Genomic DNA, 17,308 nt, shown 5'->3' on the forward strand with positions numbered 1-17,308 from the left:
AAGCTTACGTCTCGTTTCTTGTGCAAACAGTGGTGCTGCATATGTAATCAAAGTGATTGCGCTATATTCCGAAATGTGTTGTGCGTCGTGCTTGAAAACGAAATGTATTGTTCTACGGTGTTTTTGCACTACGCGACTAAGAAAAATATACATTTGGGAGACTGTTTTAGGTATTGTGACACGTTCCTGTGTATTCTTGTTTACTGAAATCTAAGTGACCATCAAATTTAACTGTGAATTGCTATACAATACATAGGACACTACATATAAGATAGACATTAAATAAATATATATATATATATATATATATATATATATATATATATATATATATATATATATATATATATATATATATTAAAGCCTGTATAATTACTTCATACATCAGATTCCCCTGAAACCACATTGATAAAGAGAAATGAAAAGATTTTTTTATTTTTTATTATTAATTATATGGTAGAATCTTTATTTTTGATCTGATGCTTTTCACTATAACGATGTGTCATTACATTAATCGTGTTGTATAGACCTCCTAATAGGTTAAGCAAGTCAAGTATAGGCTACATTGTACATTTCCAATATAATGGCAATGAAAAGTGCTTCGTATATAAGAGTTCAATGAGAGCACTTCGATCTCGAGATCTTTCACCTCAGGAAGTTTTTAAAAGGTTACATAGAACATGAATAGGACTGTCGATTTGAAAGGAAATAGATAATACAAAATAAAACCTTAGATTTATAACTGATCAACAAATGTAGACAAACATTAAGATAAACCCCTTGGGTTTGACTCCTTATCCCACACATCGAAATCGAACGTAAATCCGTTTTAAAACCCGAGTAATGTTTATTAAATGATTATTCATATAACAAAACCATGCGTTTAAAGGGGCCTGTGTTTATGTTGAAATTCCCGCATATGACCATTCTGAGACGTCCACTAGAGGGCACCATGCGCCATGGTTCGTAAGTATAAAAGTAACAGGCATTATCGCTGTATTTTATTTACAGTCAAGTGACTCTTTCATCGTTTCTTAAAACGAACCAATAAAACCCCTGATTGTACTGACGCACCGCGTTAAATTAAACCTGTTTAAATCTCATCTTCGTCAACTCGGGAGTTTTTTTTGTGCGTCGCTATCGTCAAGCGTGGGAACATGTCGCAAAAGTGTCGAAAACATTTCCTCTGGTAGAATTCGCTCATTTGCATACAGGTCCAGCGCGAGCGAGCGAGCGAGCGAGGTACGCGCGAGCGAGCGAGCGAGTTTCGACTCCCGTCTATAAACAACGGCGTAATGGACGCCTCGACGAGGCAGGAACGGGCACTTCATCTCGGACCCGACGGAAAACCAGGAGGAATTTCTCGTCGTATTTGACAAACACACAAGACTCGATCGCCGTTCGCTCGCCTTGTTTTAAGAAAACGTTTTTTTTGTTTGTTTTTTTAAAATCGCGAATCGTCGAGATAGCCGCTAAGCTAACGCGGGCCCGTTAGCCGCTCGGCTAACCTCGGCCCTTTTTTGGGGCTTTTTTCTTGTGTGACTTGTCACAGTTTCACAACCCCCCCCCCCCCCCACTTGACGGTTCACTCGCTTCTCAACTCCCCTGCCCGTTTCGACGAGCGGTGGTCCGTATGCCCCGGGGAAGGACTCGGGGCGGAGAAGAGCGTCGGTAAAAGTGTGGCGAGGTAAGCGGCGGGTCTAGTCGGGTGCTTGTGAAGTCGACGGCCAGTACCGCGCAGCTATTGTTCGGCTCGGTAGCTGCGAGCGGAGCGCCCTGCTCCACGACGCCCAGGCCCAGTTCAGTTGTAGCGGCTGCGAGAAGCCAATACTCGTTGTTTTTCTTTCGTTTTTTCCTCACTTTGGTAAATTATTATAACCCGAGTACATCTACACAGAACCGTATACAACATATTGTTATCTTGTTTTACTTGAGAGGATCCCGGACTGAAAACGTCGCTGTGTGTCTGGCCGTGATAGAGACGTTTGTTTTCGTGCTCTCGCTAAAGCACGAAGCGGCCGTCCTGAGTTCTGGTGGTCGGCTCTGAGACGAACCTGGGTTTAAAGTACTCGTTTCCTGCGTTTGTTCACACCTGATTTCTTTTTCTGATGTGAAATAACCAGCCTTCACCAGCAGTTTGGATCCACGTTGCTTCCTTTGGGGCTGGTTTTTACTGGTAAATGTCTGACTTTGTGCAGGTGTTGGGTGGCGGGGCCTGATCAATGACCCGGTTCGTTCTCGGGGTTAAGTGGTGGTCAGTTCTGTTGCCTTCGTGCCACACGTTACCGTGACCTTTCTCTGGTGTCGGTGTTTCGTTAACGACGCCAGCCCCGCTGATTTCGTACACGCCACGTTTGTGTGTTTTTCCAGCTAACGAATAATCACAGATGCATTTATACAGATCATAAATGTATTGACTGTGTTGAACCTGATGAAAGCCCTTGGACAGAGATGTGAGAATATTTCTGTAACTGTGGCAGCGTTGGCAATACCACGTTATTGCATTACCCTGAATTTAATTTCACATGATTCCAATAAAAGTAAATTAGCAAGGAAGTCTAAAATTGAAGCTGATTCATTTCTCAATTTTAACCAAAAACGACAACAAAAACCTCTCTCTCTCTGTTGCAGAAATTATTTCCTCAAGTGCTGAATAAGTACTATTTTATGTTGATTCACATCATAATAAACACACAAATATTTCTATGTACGTTTACAGTACACGGTGTACTTTGAGCTGCCGTGCGATAGAATGCTCCCACATTCTATGTTTTGCTACCAGCAAAGTAGCTGAACATCTATAGGATCTACACAGCAATCCTTGGGGAGGGAATTAAAACAGTCTCTCACAATCCTCTACGTTCTGAAATCTGTATCCACCTTGGTGCCAGGGGGCGCCGCTGCTGTGAGCCCCCTTGGGGCAGCATGCACTTTGTTCCACAGCACAGCGGCGCGATGCAGGCTCACAGGGTGAGCCCCGGGGGAGTCTGGGATAGCACTCCACTATCTTACCAGTGGCATCTTTTATTATAAGGTTTTAAACCACTACATGCATCATAAGAAGACTACGCTTGACCTCTACATCGAATCTCATACATACTCCATGGTCGGTTGTTTTTGTTTGTGTGTGTTGTAGGAAAGAATGACTTGCCCGTCATTGGGTAAATCCACTGTGCAGTTTCAGTGGGGCTGAGAGGCATGTTTTTTTTTCCCCTCTTTTTACACCAGCCTGCTTTCAGGCAAGGGAGAGCATGCCTGAGAGAGAGAGAGAGAGAGAGAGAGAGAGAGAGAGAGAGCTGGTGCAAATGTAGTGGTGTCCTGTGCTTCCCATGGCCTCTTCACTCAGGCCTCCAGTTTGACCTCTCATGACATTCTATTCCCAGCACCAGCTTCTTTGTGCGCTACAGATAAGCCTTTTGCAAAGTGGACTCAAGTTATTTTGCTGTTGCGTTTTAGACTTATTTTAGAAGCCAGGACTGGCTGATCTATCGTAATCATGTTGAGAAGTGGGGATGGGGAGTGGCTCTGGAAGTAAAATACAGAAAAAACACCAACATGCGATTATTATTTTTTTTTTCCCTTTTTTTTTTTTAAAAGATACTGCCTTTTTTTAATATAGCTGAAGGCCCTTGCCTTCACTGGCTTGTCTGCCCTTTCCACTATATTATATATAATATACTTTCCAAATATTTCCATATGGGAGAATATTTACTGAATCCATAGGGCAGATAGCACAACTGTCTTTAGGCATGCTGCTCTTCCGTCACAGCAAGAAACAGGCTGATGAACAGGAATGACATACCTCTGCAGACAGACTGTTGCTGTTTAGTGGCACGGACATGCCGGGCCTCGCTTTGACCTGTATTGGGGCCAAGATCTGGCCCAGGCTGTTCACTAATGGCGCATTTCCACATGGGCCTGCTTGGCGCAGTACGGTTAGATACGGATCGATTCGCAACGGAGCGGTACGGTCGCGTTGTGTTTCCATTACAATGGTGGACCACCACAATGTGGGTGGAGTCGCTGTTGGCGCGCGGGTTGTAGTGTCGTGACATCATTTGTATGCGTCCACAACACCGTACAACAATGGACAAGATGGCGATAGCGGAGGAGTCGCTCTCCTGTGACGCAACCTGTGACGACACTCCCTGGCCAATCAGTGTCATGCTGTTCCTCCACATCACAGAACTGTACCGCTTTGGAACGGTTAGAACCTCGAGCGAGTAGGTACGAAAATAGTACCTGAAGGTACCGGCAAACTGGTACCTGGTACTAATGGAAACACTCACAAACCGTCACGAATCGAACCGTACCGCGCCAAGCAGGCCCTAGTGGAAATGCGCCGTAAGGGAGCTGGGCTACAGTAGATGCAGGCTCTTCACTAAGGGAGCTGGGCTACAGTAGACGCAGGCTCTTCACTAAGGGAGCTGGGCTACAGTAGACGCAGGCTCTTCACTAAGGGAGCTGGGCTACAGTAGACGCAGGCTCTTCACTAAGGGAGCTGGGCTACAGTAGACGCAGGCTCTTCACTAAGGGAGCTGGGCTACAGTAGACGCAGGCTCTTCACTAAGGGAGCTGGGCTACAGTAGACGCAGGCTCTTCACTAAGGGAGCTGGGCTACAGTAGACGCAGGCTCTTCACTAAGGGAGCTGGGCTACAGTAGACGCAGGCTCTTCACTAAGGGAGCTGGGCTACAGTAGACGCAGGCTCTTCACTAAGGGAGCTGGGCTACAGTAGACGCAGGCTCTTCACTAAGGGAGCTGGGCTACAGTAGACGCAGGCTCTTCACTAAGGGAGCTGGGCTACAGTAGACGCAGGCTCTTCACTAAGGGAGCTGGGCTACAGTAGACGCAGGCTCTTCACTAAGGGAGCTGGGCTACAGTAGACGCAGGCTGTTCACTAAGGGAGCTGGGCTACAGTAGACGCAGGCTGTTCACTAAGGGAGCTGGGCTACAGTAGACGCAGGCTGTTCACTAAGGGAGCTGGGCTACAGTAGACGCAGGCTGTTCACTAAGGGAGCTGGGCTACAGTAGACGCAGGCTGTTCACTAAGGGAGCTGGGCTACAGTAGACGCAGGCTGTTCACTAAGGGAGCTGGGCTACAGTAGACGCAGGCTGTTCACTAAGGGAGCTGGGCTACAGTAGACGCAGGCTCTTCACTAAGGGAGCTGGGCTACAGTAGACGCAGGCTCTTCACTAAGGGAGCTGGGCTACAGTAGACGCAGGCTCTTCACTAAGGGAGCTGGGCTACAGTAGGCCCAGGCTGTTCACTAAGGGAGCTGGGCTACAGTAGACGCAGGCTGTTCACTAAGGGAGCTGGGCTACAGTAGACGCAGGCTGTTCACTAAGGGAGCTGGGCTACAGTAGACGCAGGCTCTTCACTAAGGGAGCTGGGCTACAGTAGACGCAGGCTCTTCACTAAGGGAGCTGGGCTACAGTAGACGCAGGCTCTTCACTAAGGGAGCTGGGCTACAGTAGACGCAGGCTCTTCACTAAGGGAGCTGGGCTACAGTAGACGCAGGCTCTTCACTAAGGGAGCTGGGCTACAGTAGACGCAGGCTCTTCACTAAGGGAGCTGGGCTACAGTAGACGCAGGCTCTTCACTAAGGGAGCTGGGCTACAGTAGGTAATGGGGGTGCAAACAGTGGTTGTAGACACTGTGGGCTGGACGGTTGGGGTTTTGCTATTGTGCTGAGATTACAATTAGCGAGAGAGCAGCAGTCATGGGCTGGGCGGTTGCACAAGGCAGAAGTATGAAGCTGTCAGGAAAAGAACAGGAAGAGTCGGTGTGGAAGTCACTTCATAATCGTGACATTTTTCTCCCAACTGTTACATATGCTTAATGCATAGAGCTGCCTTTAAACGAGGTTTTATTCCGAACCGTTTTTAATTTGCATGGGCTGCGGGGCCTCCAGCCCCAACCAAAACAAACAAATAGGAGCTCTGAAAGCATAGGGGAACCGAGAGGCGGCGTGTGCAGTGATACGCCAGGCGGCTTCCTCCAGCGCACACTGCCCTCCGCTGACTGGGAGACGCAGGCTCCTCCTTTCCTGTGTGCTGTTATCATAGGACATAAAACAAAGGAGGTGGGGAGTGCGGCCTGTAATGTTCCTGGGCCCATTATCCCGTAGCTCTCTAGATTTATTGCATTAGCGGCGTGTGCGAGCTGTCGGGCAGAGGACGGGCGCCGGCCTGTTTGTTTTCCCTCAGTGAATGGAAAAGCACTGATGACTTTATCTTTCCCTCCGTCTCCTTCGCTTTCACCCCCCCCCCCCCCCCCCCCCCAGCGGCGCTGAGACTGGGATTACAGTGCAGGCTCACTCGTGTTGGAATTCTGGGATGGAGCCGAACCTCCTTTTTTGTGGTTTGTGTTTGTTTACAGTGTCTTCATCTCCGTCTTCTCTTCTCTTCCTTACAGTTGTGGGAGGGCTCTTTTGCCGCTGATGGACACATAGGAACTGCTGGGCGCGTCTACAGTTCCTCTCCTACGCGGGCCAATCACGATGAAGAGTGAGGTCCCGTCCGACGCACGCCGCAAACAGGAGACCCTGAAGGTCCCTCTGGGGAACCCCGAGCCCATGGAAACGGCCAAGAGCTTCCCGGCGGAGGTGGAAGTGATGGGCAAGGCGGGCAGCGAGTTCGCCCCGCTGTGCGCCGATGCCCGTCACCGACCCCTGCGAGAGACGGGGGGCCGCAGAGACTCGGACAGAGGCCTGGCGGGCCGCAAGAAGCGAAAGAGCCAGCAAGCCGGGCCCTCGGACTGTTCCTTCAAGGAAGGGCGTGTGGGCGAGACGCTCGCGCCTCCCCGCCACAGGGCGGCGCTGTTGGACCCGAGGAGCGAGGACGAGAGGCAGCCCGAGTCCTCTTTCAGCGACTGTGCCTCCTCGCCCTCCTCTAGCTTGCGATTCGGAGACTCGGACACACTCAGCTCGGAGGAGGACAGGGCTGGCCGGCAGCCCACGCTGGCCCACGTGAGGGTGTCCGCCCCGGCCTCGGCGGGCTCCGCGGGCGCCCCGGCCCAAGGCATCCGGCCTCTGCTGGCCCGGCCCCGCACGGGCCGCTCGCACAAGTGGGCACGGCTGGAGCCGGAGGGCAGCCACGTGAAGCGGCCCTGCCCGGGTCCGCGCCGGCCGCTCAGCCGGAAGCGCTTCGCCAAGGGCGGGGCCGGGGGCGGAGCTCCGCGGACCCCGAAGCAGAAGGAGCGTCTGATGCTGCAGAGGAAAAAGAGGGAGGTGATCGCCCGCAGGAAGTACGCGCTCCTGCACAGCACGAGCAGCTCCAGCGAGGAGCTCACCTCGGACTCCTCCTCGTCCTCCTCCACGGAGGGGGAGGACGAACTCTACGTGGGCGTCAGCAGCGGGAGCAGTGGGAGCCAAGCAAGCGGCAACACCGTGGCCTCAGGTAAACGTCTCTCCCTCGCCCGCCCTTCCGGAAGCTTCTCGTCTCGCGCGCGTTCCCAGCGGTCCAGATTAGTCTGTCGGGACCCCCGGCCGGGGTGGTGCGTACCGCTGCAGTGTATTGTAAGGCAGGCCTTTTGCCAGGGGACGTTTGAGTCTCTGAGAACCGTTTCTTACGTGGGCAGTTTGCCCGAGGTTTAGACTAAAAGCTGGAAACGATAAATAAAAAGCAGCACGAGTTGGTTTGTCTGCAGACTTACTTAAGAAGATTGCGTCGTGGTGATATGGTAACGTTCGCGGTGGTGGGTTGGGAAGATCGGCCGTCTCTCTCTCTCCTAGTTCGGTCATCAAGGAAGTTGTTGGAACGTCATTAGTTAATTTACGGAGCGGCGTTCACTGGCCTGTTTAATGGCTGACACACGAGGCTTAGGGTGCGTGTGCGGACAGTGGAGTAAACCAGCTCTCCTGGTGCTTTATAGCCCATCAGGCTCAGCGCTGCTGGTGAAAACACACTCGTTCGTACGTACACACACACACACACACACACACACACACACACACACACACATTGCAGTTTGTCTCTTGTACACACACACCCTCCTTTCACAAATATTCTATGCTCTCCTTTCTATGTTTCAGATTTGCTCTGTCACCTCACACTCTTTCAGTCTCCCTGTATTTTCTCTCTCTCCCTCCTTCTCTCTCCCTCTTTCTCTCTCCTCCCTTTCATGGGAGACATTTACTCACTCCTGTTCACACTGTTCACATACTCGTATACGGCACAGGGCCGATCTCTCTGCTCTCCCTCTGCCCCCTACAGGAGTTGTCTTTCTGGGAAAGGTCCTTCTTATATTTAGTGTTTGTGCTCTTTTATGCATGCCTTTACAAGCATCAGAGGCCAGAACTTAGTGCAGTGTGTGTGTGTGTGTGTGTGTGTGTGTGTGTGTGTGTGTGTGTGTGTGTGTGTGTGTGTGTGTGTGTGTGTGTGTGTGAGGGATAATGGAATTCTAATGTATGGCTTTGCTTTGAAGTTGTCATGTGAAGGCCACAGAAAGTGGAATGGAAAAACAGTATCAACGTGGTCTCTGCATTCCTCGTGTGTGTGTGTGTGTGTGTGTGTGTGTGTGTGCGCGCACCATGGGAACTAGGTGGGTGGAAAGGGCCGCAGGGCTCCTGAGCTGTTCCCCCGAGCCCCTGCAGGAAGCTTTGGGGAGGATGGAGGGTTTGGTGGTGCCTCTGGTGGTGCCATCCTCCACAAGGAGGCCTCCTGGCCTTCACCCGCTCCTACCCTGGCCCTGCAGACGTGGCTGGAGAGACACCCACACCGCCTCCCGCAGAGGCTCGGGACAACACCCGACTGCCGGTGTTGGCGTTCGCTCCATCCCAAACACGCAAGGCTCACACTTGTGACGCGGCATTGAGAAAACGCCGTAGACAGGACGGCCTGCGTGGCCGTGTGGTCGAGGGCGGTGGGTTTAGTTACGAGATGTGCAGTGACACGCCGAGCGTCGCTGGGCCCGTTGCCTTAGGGCCCGTTGCCGTGTTCCCCATCACCACGGTGCTCCCTTGTTTGCGCCCGCTGCAGCGAGAGGTGCCGACAGGAAGAAGCACTCTGTAGGATTGACTACCCTAACAACCTCCCCAGGAGGACACTCACTAGACTACACACACACACACACACACACACACACACACTCACTAGAGTCCTCGCCTGCCCACACACACACACACACACACACACACACACACTCACTCTAGTCCTCGCCTGCCCACACACACATACACACACACACACACACTCACTCACTAGAGTCCTCACCTGCCCACACACACACACACACACTCTCACTCACTAGAGTCCTCACCTGCCTACACACACACACACACACTCTCACTCACTAGAGTCCTCACCTGCCTACACACACACACACACACACACACACACACACTCACTCTAGTCCTCGCCTGCCCACACACACATACACACACTCTCACTCACTAGAGTCCTCACCTGCCTACACACACACTCACTCTAGTCCTCGCCTGCCCGCACACACATACACACACACACACACACACACACACTCACTCACTAGAGTCCTCACCTGCCCACACACACACACACACACACACACACACACACCCACTCACTAGAGTCCTCACCTGCCCACACACACACACACACACACACACACACACTCCCACTCACTAGAGTCCTCACCTGCCCACACACACACACACACACACACACACTCCCACTCACTAGAGTCCTCACCTGCCCACACACACACACACACACTCTCACTCACTAGAGTCCTCACCTGCCTACACACACACACACACACACACACTCACTCACTAGAGTCCTCACCTGCCCACACACTCACACACACTCACTCACTAGAGTCCTCACCTGCCCACACACACACACACACACACACTCACTAGAGTCCTCACCTGCCTACACACACACTCACTAGAGTCCTTGCCTGCCACACACACACACACACACACACACACACACACACACACACACACACACACACACACACACACACACACTCACTAGAGTCTTCACCTGCCTCCTCACACACTCACTCACTCACTAGTCCTCACCTGCCTCCACACACACACACTCACTAGTGTCTTCACCTGCCTCCACACACACACACACACTCACTAGTCCTCACCTGCCTCCACACACAAACACACACAAACACACACATACTGCAATACAGCACAAACGTGGAGATGTAGCACGGTGCTGTTAATGTTTTTATCTAATTCAGATTGGATATTTCCAATAATGTTTTAAAGTCAAAGTTGGTGACATTTTGATGCCAAATTAGCACACACACAAAGTCTTATACATATATCATTAGACTGGTGTGACGTTAGCATTCATAACCAGCGTTAAGGCACAATGTTCTCCTTGTTCTTCAGGCTTAAATCAGTGGTTACCTTGTTTTCGAACACACCCTGAGCTTCTTCAGAGGTCAGGCCTGGTGTGAATGTGAGCTGGGGTAAGAGCTGGCAAACGATAGCCAATCAGAAGCCAGATAGAGAGGGCTTGCACAACGAACACAAATAGACACGTGCAATGTATTGTTTGATAATCGTTCTCTAAGTACTGGTCTTTGCAGTGCTGATCATGCTGTGATGTAATGGTTCTGTCCAAGCTCGTATGTACGTCATTTTGGTTTTATACCAGCCAGTCTTTAATAACCTCACATTGAATAACATCGAAGCGTCTCTCGACGTGTGTTTTTACATGGCCAAATATTGCATTTGCAATCTGAAGCACTTTAATCACAGGGTGATCTCATGGTGCCCTAAATGCAGACAGTGGAGGCCTCTCTCCTCACCCGTGTGTGTGTGTGTGTGTGTGTGTGTGTGTGTGTGTGTGTGTGTGTGTGTGTGTGTGTGTGTGTTCAGTGGAGACAGTAAAAAGAGGACCATAGACGTTCAGATCATTTTCTCATACTAGTCTCAGTCTCCCATGTTATCAAATAATCTCCAGGGGAACCTGCTGTTGATCCCATAATTTATAAAAATTTAAGTTCAAATCTTCAGCACCCTTCTGTGTCGAGATCTCTAGCTGAATGTTGGCATTTTAAGACAGGCAGCGCCATTTTCTTTACCAGGCCGATTTTTGCTTTGCTTATCTGTTCTGCTGGGACCTCCTTTCGGGTTGAGATTGCGTTGCTGACCTCTACATCCTGCATGGTGGAGCGGCCCTTGACCACCGGGGTTTCCTCGCTTTTGGTTTTCTACCTTCCCCCCCCCGGTTTGCGTCTTGTTGTGGGATGAACTGATGGAGGTTTGTCGTTTGTTTCACCTCAGGTGTGTTGGACGAAGACGTGGTGGTGATCGAGGCCACGCCCGCGCCCCCTGTCCCCGCCAACGAGGAGATCAACGTCACCTCGACGGACAGCGAGGTGGAGATTGTGGGAGATGCCTTCAGGTGAGCTCTCTAACTCTCTGTAACATGTTGATTCTGAACATGTCAGAGATTCTGAACATTTCAGGGATTCTGAACACGTCAGGGATTCCTGCGGTTCTGTAACACCTGCAACGTTGCGCCGATCTGACTCGTGACACCCGTCACCTGTGTGTGCGCGAGTGTTTCACACCCTAAACACTAAGAGAAGCAGAAGTGTTTGTGGTGGTAGGTCTCCAGCAGGGCTGAGAGGGTGTAGGAAGGCAGTCATGGACTGGTGGACCAGGAACCCGTCTTGTGAACGGAGGCTGGTGGGTTCCATCCCCAGGCCCAAGGCTATGACTGCAGCAAGGCACTTAACCCCAACTGCTCCCCTGGGCCAAGGGGACCACAGTCCCCTACTGATCACTAGTGTGCATTTTGACGTTCAACTGTTCTCATAGCTGCTCGTCACCGAGGGCCCTAGATGTACGCAGCTGGTGAGCTTTTCATCACTCGGGCCGTAGGACCGTCTGGGTGCGGCACTGTCCGTGATCCCGTCCTTTGGGCCGGCTGGGGGGACCAGTGAGTTGTGAGCAGGGCTTTCGTGTTCCACTTGGTTGAACAATGTGTTAAGTCTCGTCTTTCTGTGAGCCGTTCAGAAGAGCATCGTGTTGCCCCTTATTTAAAGCTACAGTCCTGGTCAGTGGCAGTGGCCATGTAACGTTCCTTCAAGAAACATGCAGTCAGTATATAGATCAGTTTTCTGGGTTTTTCTTAGCAGTAGGGTGGGGCCTGTAGCAGTCGGGTGGGGCCTGTAGCAGTGGGGCGGGGCCTGCAGCGTGTTTACCCTGCTCCACAACCCCGCCCACCAGGGTGCGGTAGCCTCTCAATGCAGCTCTATCCCCAGCCCCAGCTACCGTAGCTCACCTGCTCCCAGAAAGGTCAGGAAACCTATTATTCTTAATCCCATGGATGGGGACTGGTGCAGTCCCACATGGGGGTGTGTGTGTGTGTGTGTGTGTGTGTGTGTGTGTGTGTGTGTGTGTGTGTGTGTGTGTGTGTGTGTGTGTGTGTGTTGGGGAGCTGGTAGAAGATAGAAGTTGAGGTCAAGTTTGCACTGTGGGGCTGGGGTATGTCTGGGTACAGGATGGGAGCTGAGGTCAGGTATGTGTGTGTGTGTGTGTGTGTGTGTGTGTGTGTGTGTGTGTGTGTGTGTGTGTGTGTGTGTGTGTGTGTGTGTGTGTGTGTGTGTGTGTGTGTGTGTGTGTGTGTGTGTGTGTGTGTGTGTGTGTGTGTGTGTGCACCCATTTCTCAGTATATTTTTAATAATTGCAAAGCAAGCTACCGTCAGTGTGCCCCACTCTTGTGGGGAGGGGCAGGTTTGCGTGGTCTTGTGTCCGAGTCTGGCGCTACGTGCTGGGACTCGCAGGGGCCGCTCAGTCGCCCCTGCCTGCCTGGGAGCCTCTCCGTGGGGGAGGGGGTGCACATGCCAGGCTGTTTTTAGTCGTGCTTGGCCCATACCCTCCCTGCACTGTGACCCTGCTCACACCCGGGGCCTGCTGGAGCCCCTGAACCCAGCCCCCCCTGTGCACAAACCCACACACCCCAGGGCTGCAGTGTGGGGTGTGTTTGTGGAGCGTGGACTATCCTGCTGAGGCTCTCCATCGTGAGCTTTCCAGAGTGACACACATGGGTTCATTACGTCCTCCACACCCTTCTCTGCTTTACTCGTTTAATCTCTTGCTACAGAACCCTCTCTCTCTCTCTCTCTCTCTCTCTCTCTCTCTCTCTCTCTCTCTCTCTCTCTCTCTCTCTCTCTCTCTCCCCTGTTTTCTTTGTTCTCTTCCACACTCGCAAGCTCTTCATTTATCTCTGCCTGTCTCCTGCTTGTGATCTCTCTCTCTCTCTCTCTCTCTCTCTCTCTCTCTCTCTCTCTCTCTCTCTCTCTTGCACCTTTCTCCTCCTCCTCTTTACTATTTCTCAGTTTCTATTTTAGCACAATTCTCAGAAAAGGCATTTCCAGGAAGTGACTGTGAGAGGGAGGGAGGGCTTGTTTCATTTTCACATCTCTCTTCCGGATGCCCTGGCAGCAGAAGGCTGAATACGGTGGCCATTTTGTGAACTGGCCGGGTAGGTGGGGCGGGCGCTGGTGGGCTGAGGGCATGGGGGGGGTCAAAGGTCAGCAGGATGAGATTTAGGTCGATGATCTTTTTGTTTGCAGTGTAAACAAAGGCCAGCACAAGAGGTTTGGGTCTGTGTGACTCCACTGCTGAAGCATGTGTCTTTGAGCTGATTTGTAGCAGCACTGCTGTGCCTGACGTCTCTCACACAGTTTCTGTGTTTGCCCCCCCCCCCACCCCCCCCCCCCCCCCCCCCCCCACGGAAGGTCCCCGAGTGCCTGTGTTTACAGTATTCTACTCTCCCCAGCGCCACAGGAGGCCGTCGCGGTAAACAGGTATTTACAAAATAATCCCAGGCCTACTTGTGGGTAATTAGAAACTCCTCCCAGGGGGTGCGGCCCTCTCCCTGGGATCTTAGCAACGCTGCCACGGGAGACAACGGCGTAGGCCAATTAAAGAGCAGCATCCCAGTTTTTTGGTATTTGTGGTGCTCCCATCTCGCAACTCTGTGGCGCTGTAGTAGAGAAGTGTGTTTTTGTTTGTGTATTTATGTATTAACTGTGTGTGTGTGAGAGAGATACGCAATGTTTTTAATTACTGTAATTGTGCTAAACAAATAAAGTAGCCAATATTTTCATCACTAATTTAATCACTTCAAAAAAATATATTCTTCATTTAAGTGAAAATAAAGTGGGGAAAATGCTACATGATGTCCTCATTAGCCTTGCAGTAAAGCCCGGAATATTGATTTTTGTGTTTAGTGATTTTCCTCTTTTTGTTTGATATTAATGTTGCTGTTTTATCTCTGGCTGTAGTGGTAATCTTTCGGCCTCGATGTCCGATATATCTGAAACGGGTCATGAACGATGTGTTTGTTTGGGCCCATCTCTTTAGCCTGCACCCGTCTGTGGGGCCATTAGGGGATGTTTGTGTCTGCCCAGATGACCTGTAGGTGGCGCTCTACCTCCTCCTGAGCAGTGTGCTTGAATCTTAAAGCCCCCCCCCCCCCCCAATCGCTTGGAGCCAGGCCCATGTCTTCGCCTTCCCTGGGAGCGTTGTGGTGGTGGTGGTTTGGGGGGGGCAGGCCCAGCGCGCCCCCCCACGGCCCAGCGCGCTTGTTGGTAATCATTTTGTTTTGATGCATTAATGATGCAATCTATGATGATTGGGGGGGGGGCAGGAGTGTTGGGAGGCGGGGGAGGGGGGGTCCAGGGGGCTCCCGGTGGAGACATCTCACCCCCTGAAGCCCTTCCTGAGTTACACCTCCACTCCACTTCCCCCGCCGCAGACCTGCTTTACGGCAGCCCGAGCCTCTGGGCCATTCCTATGGGTTTGGTCCCACTGCAGGCCTGGCCAATTCCCAGAACATCTCCAGGATTCCTCAGAATTAAGTGGGAATTTTGGACATTTGCCATGTAGCCTGGTCTTTTTCCTCCATGAAATTAATGCTTTTTTTTCCCTCCTGTGAAGATGTTTCCTATACTCAGTGGCTGAGTAGTGTGAGGGAGATAAACAGCACACACACACACACACACAAATTCACACGTTCACAGTCACAGCTGCAACAACAGTACAAGGGCAGATTGAATATAAAGTATTTTAAAGGCTTTTAATGCTTGTCTAAATCCTAAAGCATTTTTCAGTATTTAATCACGTGCCAAATGTGCTGTGTGTTTACTGACAAAACAAAGCAGGTTTTGTTATAATGCGCACCACATATGGAAGGAGGGGAGGGGCAGGGGTGTGTGTGTGTGTGTGTGTGTGTGTGTGTGTGTGTGTGTGTGTGTGTGTGTGTGTGTGTGTGTGAGGGGTGGGGTGAGAGGAAGTGAGGGGGGAGAGAGGTGTTGAGGAGCAAAGTGAGAGGACGGGGGTGGGGGAGAACCTGCGGGTCGGTAAGAAGACAGTTGGCAGAGTTCCTCTGCAATTCCCCCCCCCCCCCCCCCCAAAGACACGGGGCTCAGTCATGTGACCTGGGCTGAGGTGGGTGACATCACTCACAGGGCTGTAATAGAGCGGAAGTGTCTCTACCCACCTGCCTCCCCCCCACACACACACGCTCGCACGTACACACCGGCACCTCGGCACACACACACACACACCTTCTCTGTTTACTGTCAAATGTGTTTGGTTTCTTGGGTTGTTTTTGTTTGTTTGTCTTGCTGCTGCCTCCGTACTGCTGAACCTCTTTTTTTTTTTTCCTCCAAGAAGATGAAAACGTTTGGCCTTTACGGCTTTATTGCATGTGAATTGGAGGCGTGTCTGAAGTGTCCCGCGTGGCCGGCCCTGTGCGGACCGGGTTCTGGTGGGGCGCGTGTGTCATGTACGGGGGTGGATGTAGCATGGTGCGGAGATGTTCCTCAGCAGACACTGGGCGTCTTGTTAAAGCTGAAGGACGGATGGATGGTGTGAAATACAGAGATACTGCAGGACAATCTGCTTCAGTGTGATCTGAGTCTAAAGCCTGAATGTTCACAACGATCCAAAGCAGCAAAAGCAACACAGGAGTGAATGAACAGCACGGAGGTGATTGTCGTCCAATGGATGAACAGCACGGAGGTGATTGTCGTCCAATGGATGAACAGCACGGAGGTGATTGTCGTCCAATGGATGAAGAGTCAAACTCCAGATCTCACTTCACAAGCATCATCCGTTTAACCTTATCAAGTGTGTCAGGACGTAGCAGCCCAGGTGTCTCCAAACTGTGTGCAAAGCTGCTAGAAACAAAACCCAGCAGACCTAAAATTGCTGTTGCGGCTTTATGTACAAATTCAGCTGGATTTTTCTTTTTTCTACTGGCTGCAGATAAATTGGATGGATGACTCGTCAGGGGTTGAAACGTGTGTGTGTGTGTGTGTGTGTGTGTGTGTGTGTGTGTGTGTGTGTGTGATTCTCCTGGATATAAATGGGATAATGGTATGTAATGAAAGTCAAATCTGCTACCATCAGGCGTGGTGTTGATGTTTATATTCATATTAAGCACACTGAGCGTCTGCCAAATGCTGTAAACGTTAGTGGTTTATTGGTCTGGTTCAGATCGGAGTGCGGTGTCCTGCCCCAGAACGGCTACGTCTGGTTCCTCTCCTCACAGCCATCTTCCCATCGCTGCTGAACTCCTGCTGCTCCCGCTCGTCTCTCCAACCTCTCCGGTAGAGCGGCTCAAACGGCGTCTCCGTGGCCGGCCTCTCTATAACGCTATGAGGCGCAGCTCTGATCGTGTGCATGGAAAGGGCTTGTGTGTAAGCCCTGACCCCGAGTCAGGTTTATCGTGTGTGTGATTTGAGTTTGTGTGCACTTGTACACTCTTAAGCTGGAAACATACTTGCTGTTAACTACGCGTTCGCATCATGGCTGCTTCGCGTATCCTGCGTCGGTTTGGCGCGTAGGTCTTGCACGTCCTCCAAAAGTTAACGGGACGCGTACGCGAGGTGCACTTGCGCTGCTTTGAGGAACCCCAGTTTCAGTCCTCCTTCTAGAAGGCGCCGTCCAGCCTGCATTTCATTTCTTTGCGTGTTCCATCAACACGCCTCCTTCACCGGCTCTCTGGCCAGAGCTGGCCAGAGCTGGTACTGCAATGGCTCGAGCTGATACTGCCCCTACAGGCTGATCTCAGCGCTCTCTTACACATTTGTATCAGACTTAAACATGTGGGATCACTATATGAACGATCATGTTGTTAACTAATGATTTTTTTTCTGGTGCGTGTGTGTGTGTGTGTGTGTGTGTGTGTGTGTGTGTGTGTGTGTGTGTGCGCGCGCGCTCATGTTCCCAGCAGGCCGCGGTCAGTGGGGGGTCATGGAAGGATGCACTGGGGCCCAAGCTGCTCTCAGAGTCGGGCTCAGGAGGGGCGGGGACGCCACCGCCTGTCCACCG

The 17,308-nt window shown here is 51.3% G+C and overlaps 1 protein-coding gene across 6 annotated transcripts in view; it reads left to right on the forward strand.

The window, feature by feature from the left end:
* The first annotated feature begins 1,235 nt into the window (after positions 1-1,235).
* Positions 1,236-17,308, forward strand: part of rnf111 (ring finger protein 111) — a 24,814-nt gene continuing 8,741 nt past the window's right edge. For 2 of the 6 annotated variants that reach the window (XM_076997081.1, XM_076997100.1), the window contains exons 1-5: positions 1,236-1,687; positions 6,418-7,395; positions 11,235-11,360; positions 13,705-13,773; positions 17,208-17,308. The exon at positions 17,208-17,308 is cut by the window's right edge and continues 60 nt beyond it. In XM_076997081.1, the coding sequence (XP_076853196.1) occupies positions 6,503-7,395; positions 11,235-11,360; positions 13,705-13,773; positions 17,208-17,308 (1,189 nt within the window). In that variant the 5' untranslated portion in view covers positions 1,236-1,687; positions 6,418-6,502. The remainder of the gene's footprint in view (positions 1,688-6,417; positions 7,396-11,234; positions 11,361-13,704; positions 13,774-17,207) is intronic. The other 4 variants (XM_076997092.1, XM_076997128.1, XM_076997111.1 and 1 more) reach the window with 4 other exon arrangements.

Source organism: Brachyhypopomus gauderio, chromosome 1 (assembly GCF_052324685.1).
Source record: "Brachyhypopomus gauderio isolate BG-103 chromosome 1, BGAUD_0.2, whole genome shotgun sequence".
Taxonomy (NCBI): domain Eukaryota; kingdom Metazoa; phylum Chordata; class Actinopteri; order Gymnotiformes; family Hypopomidae; genus Brachyhypopomus; species Brachyhypopomus gauderio.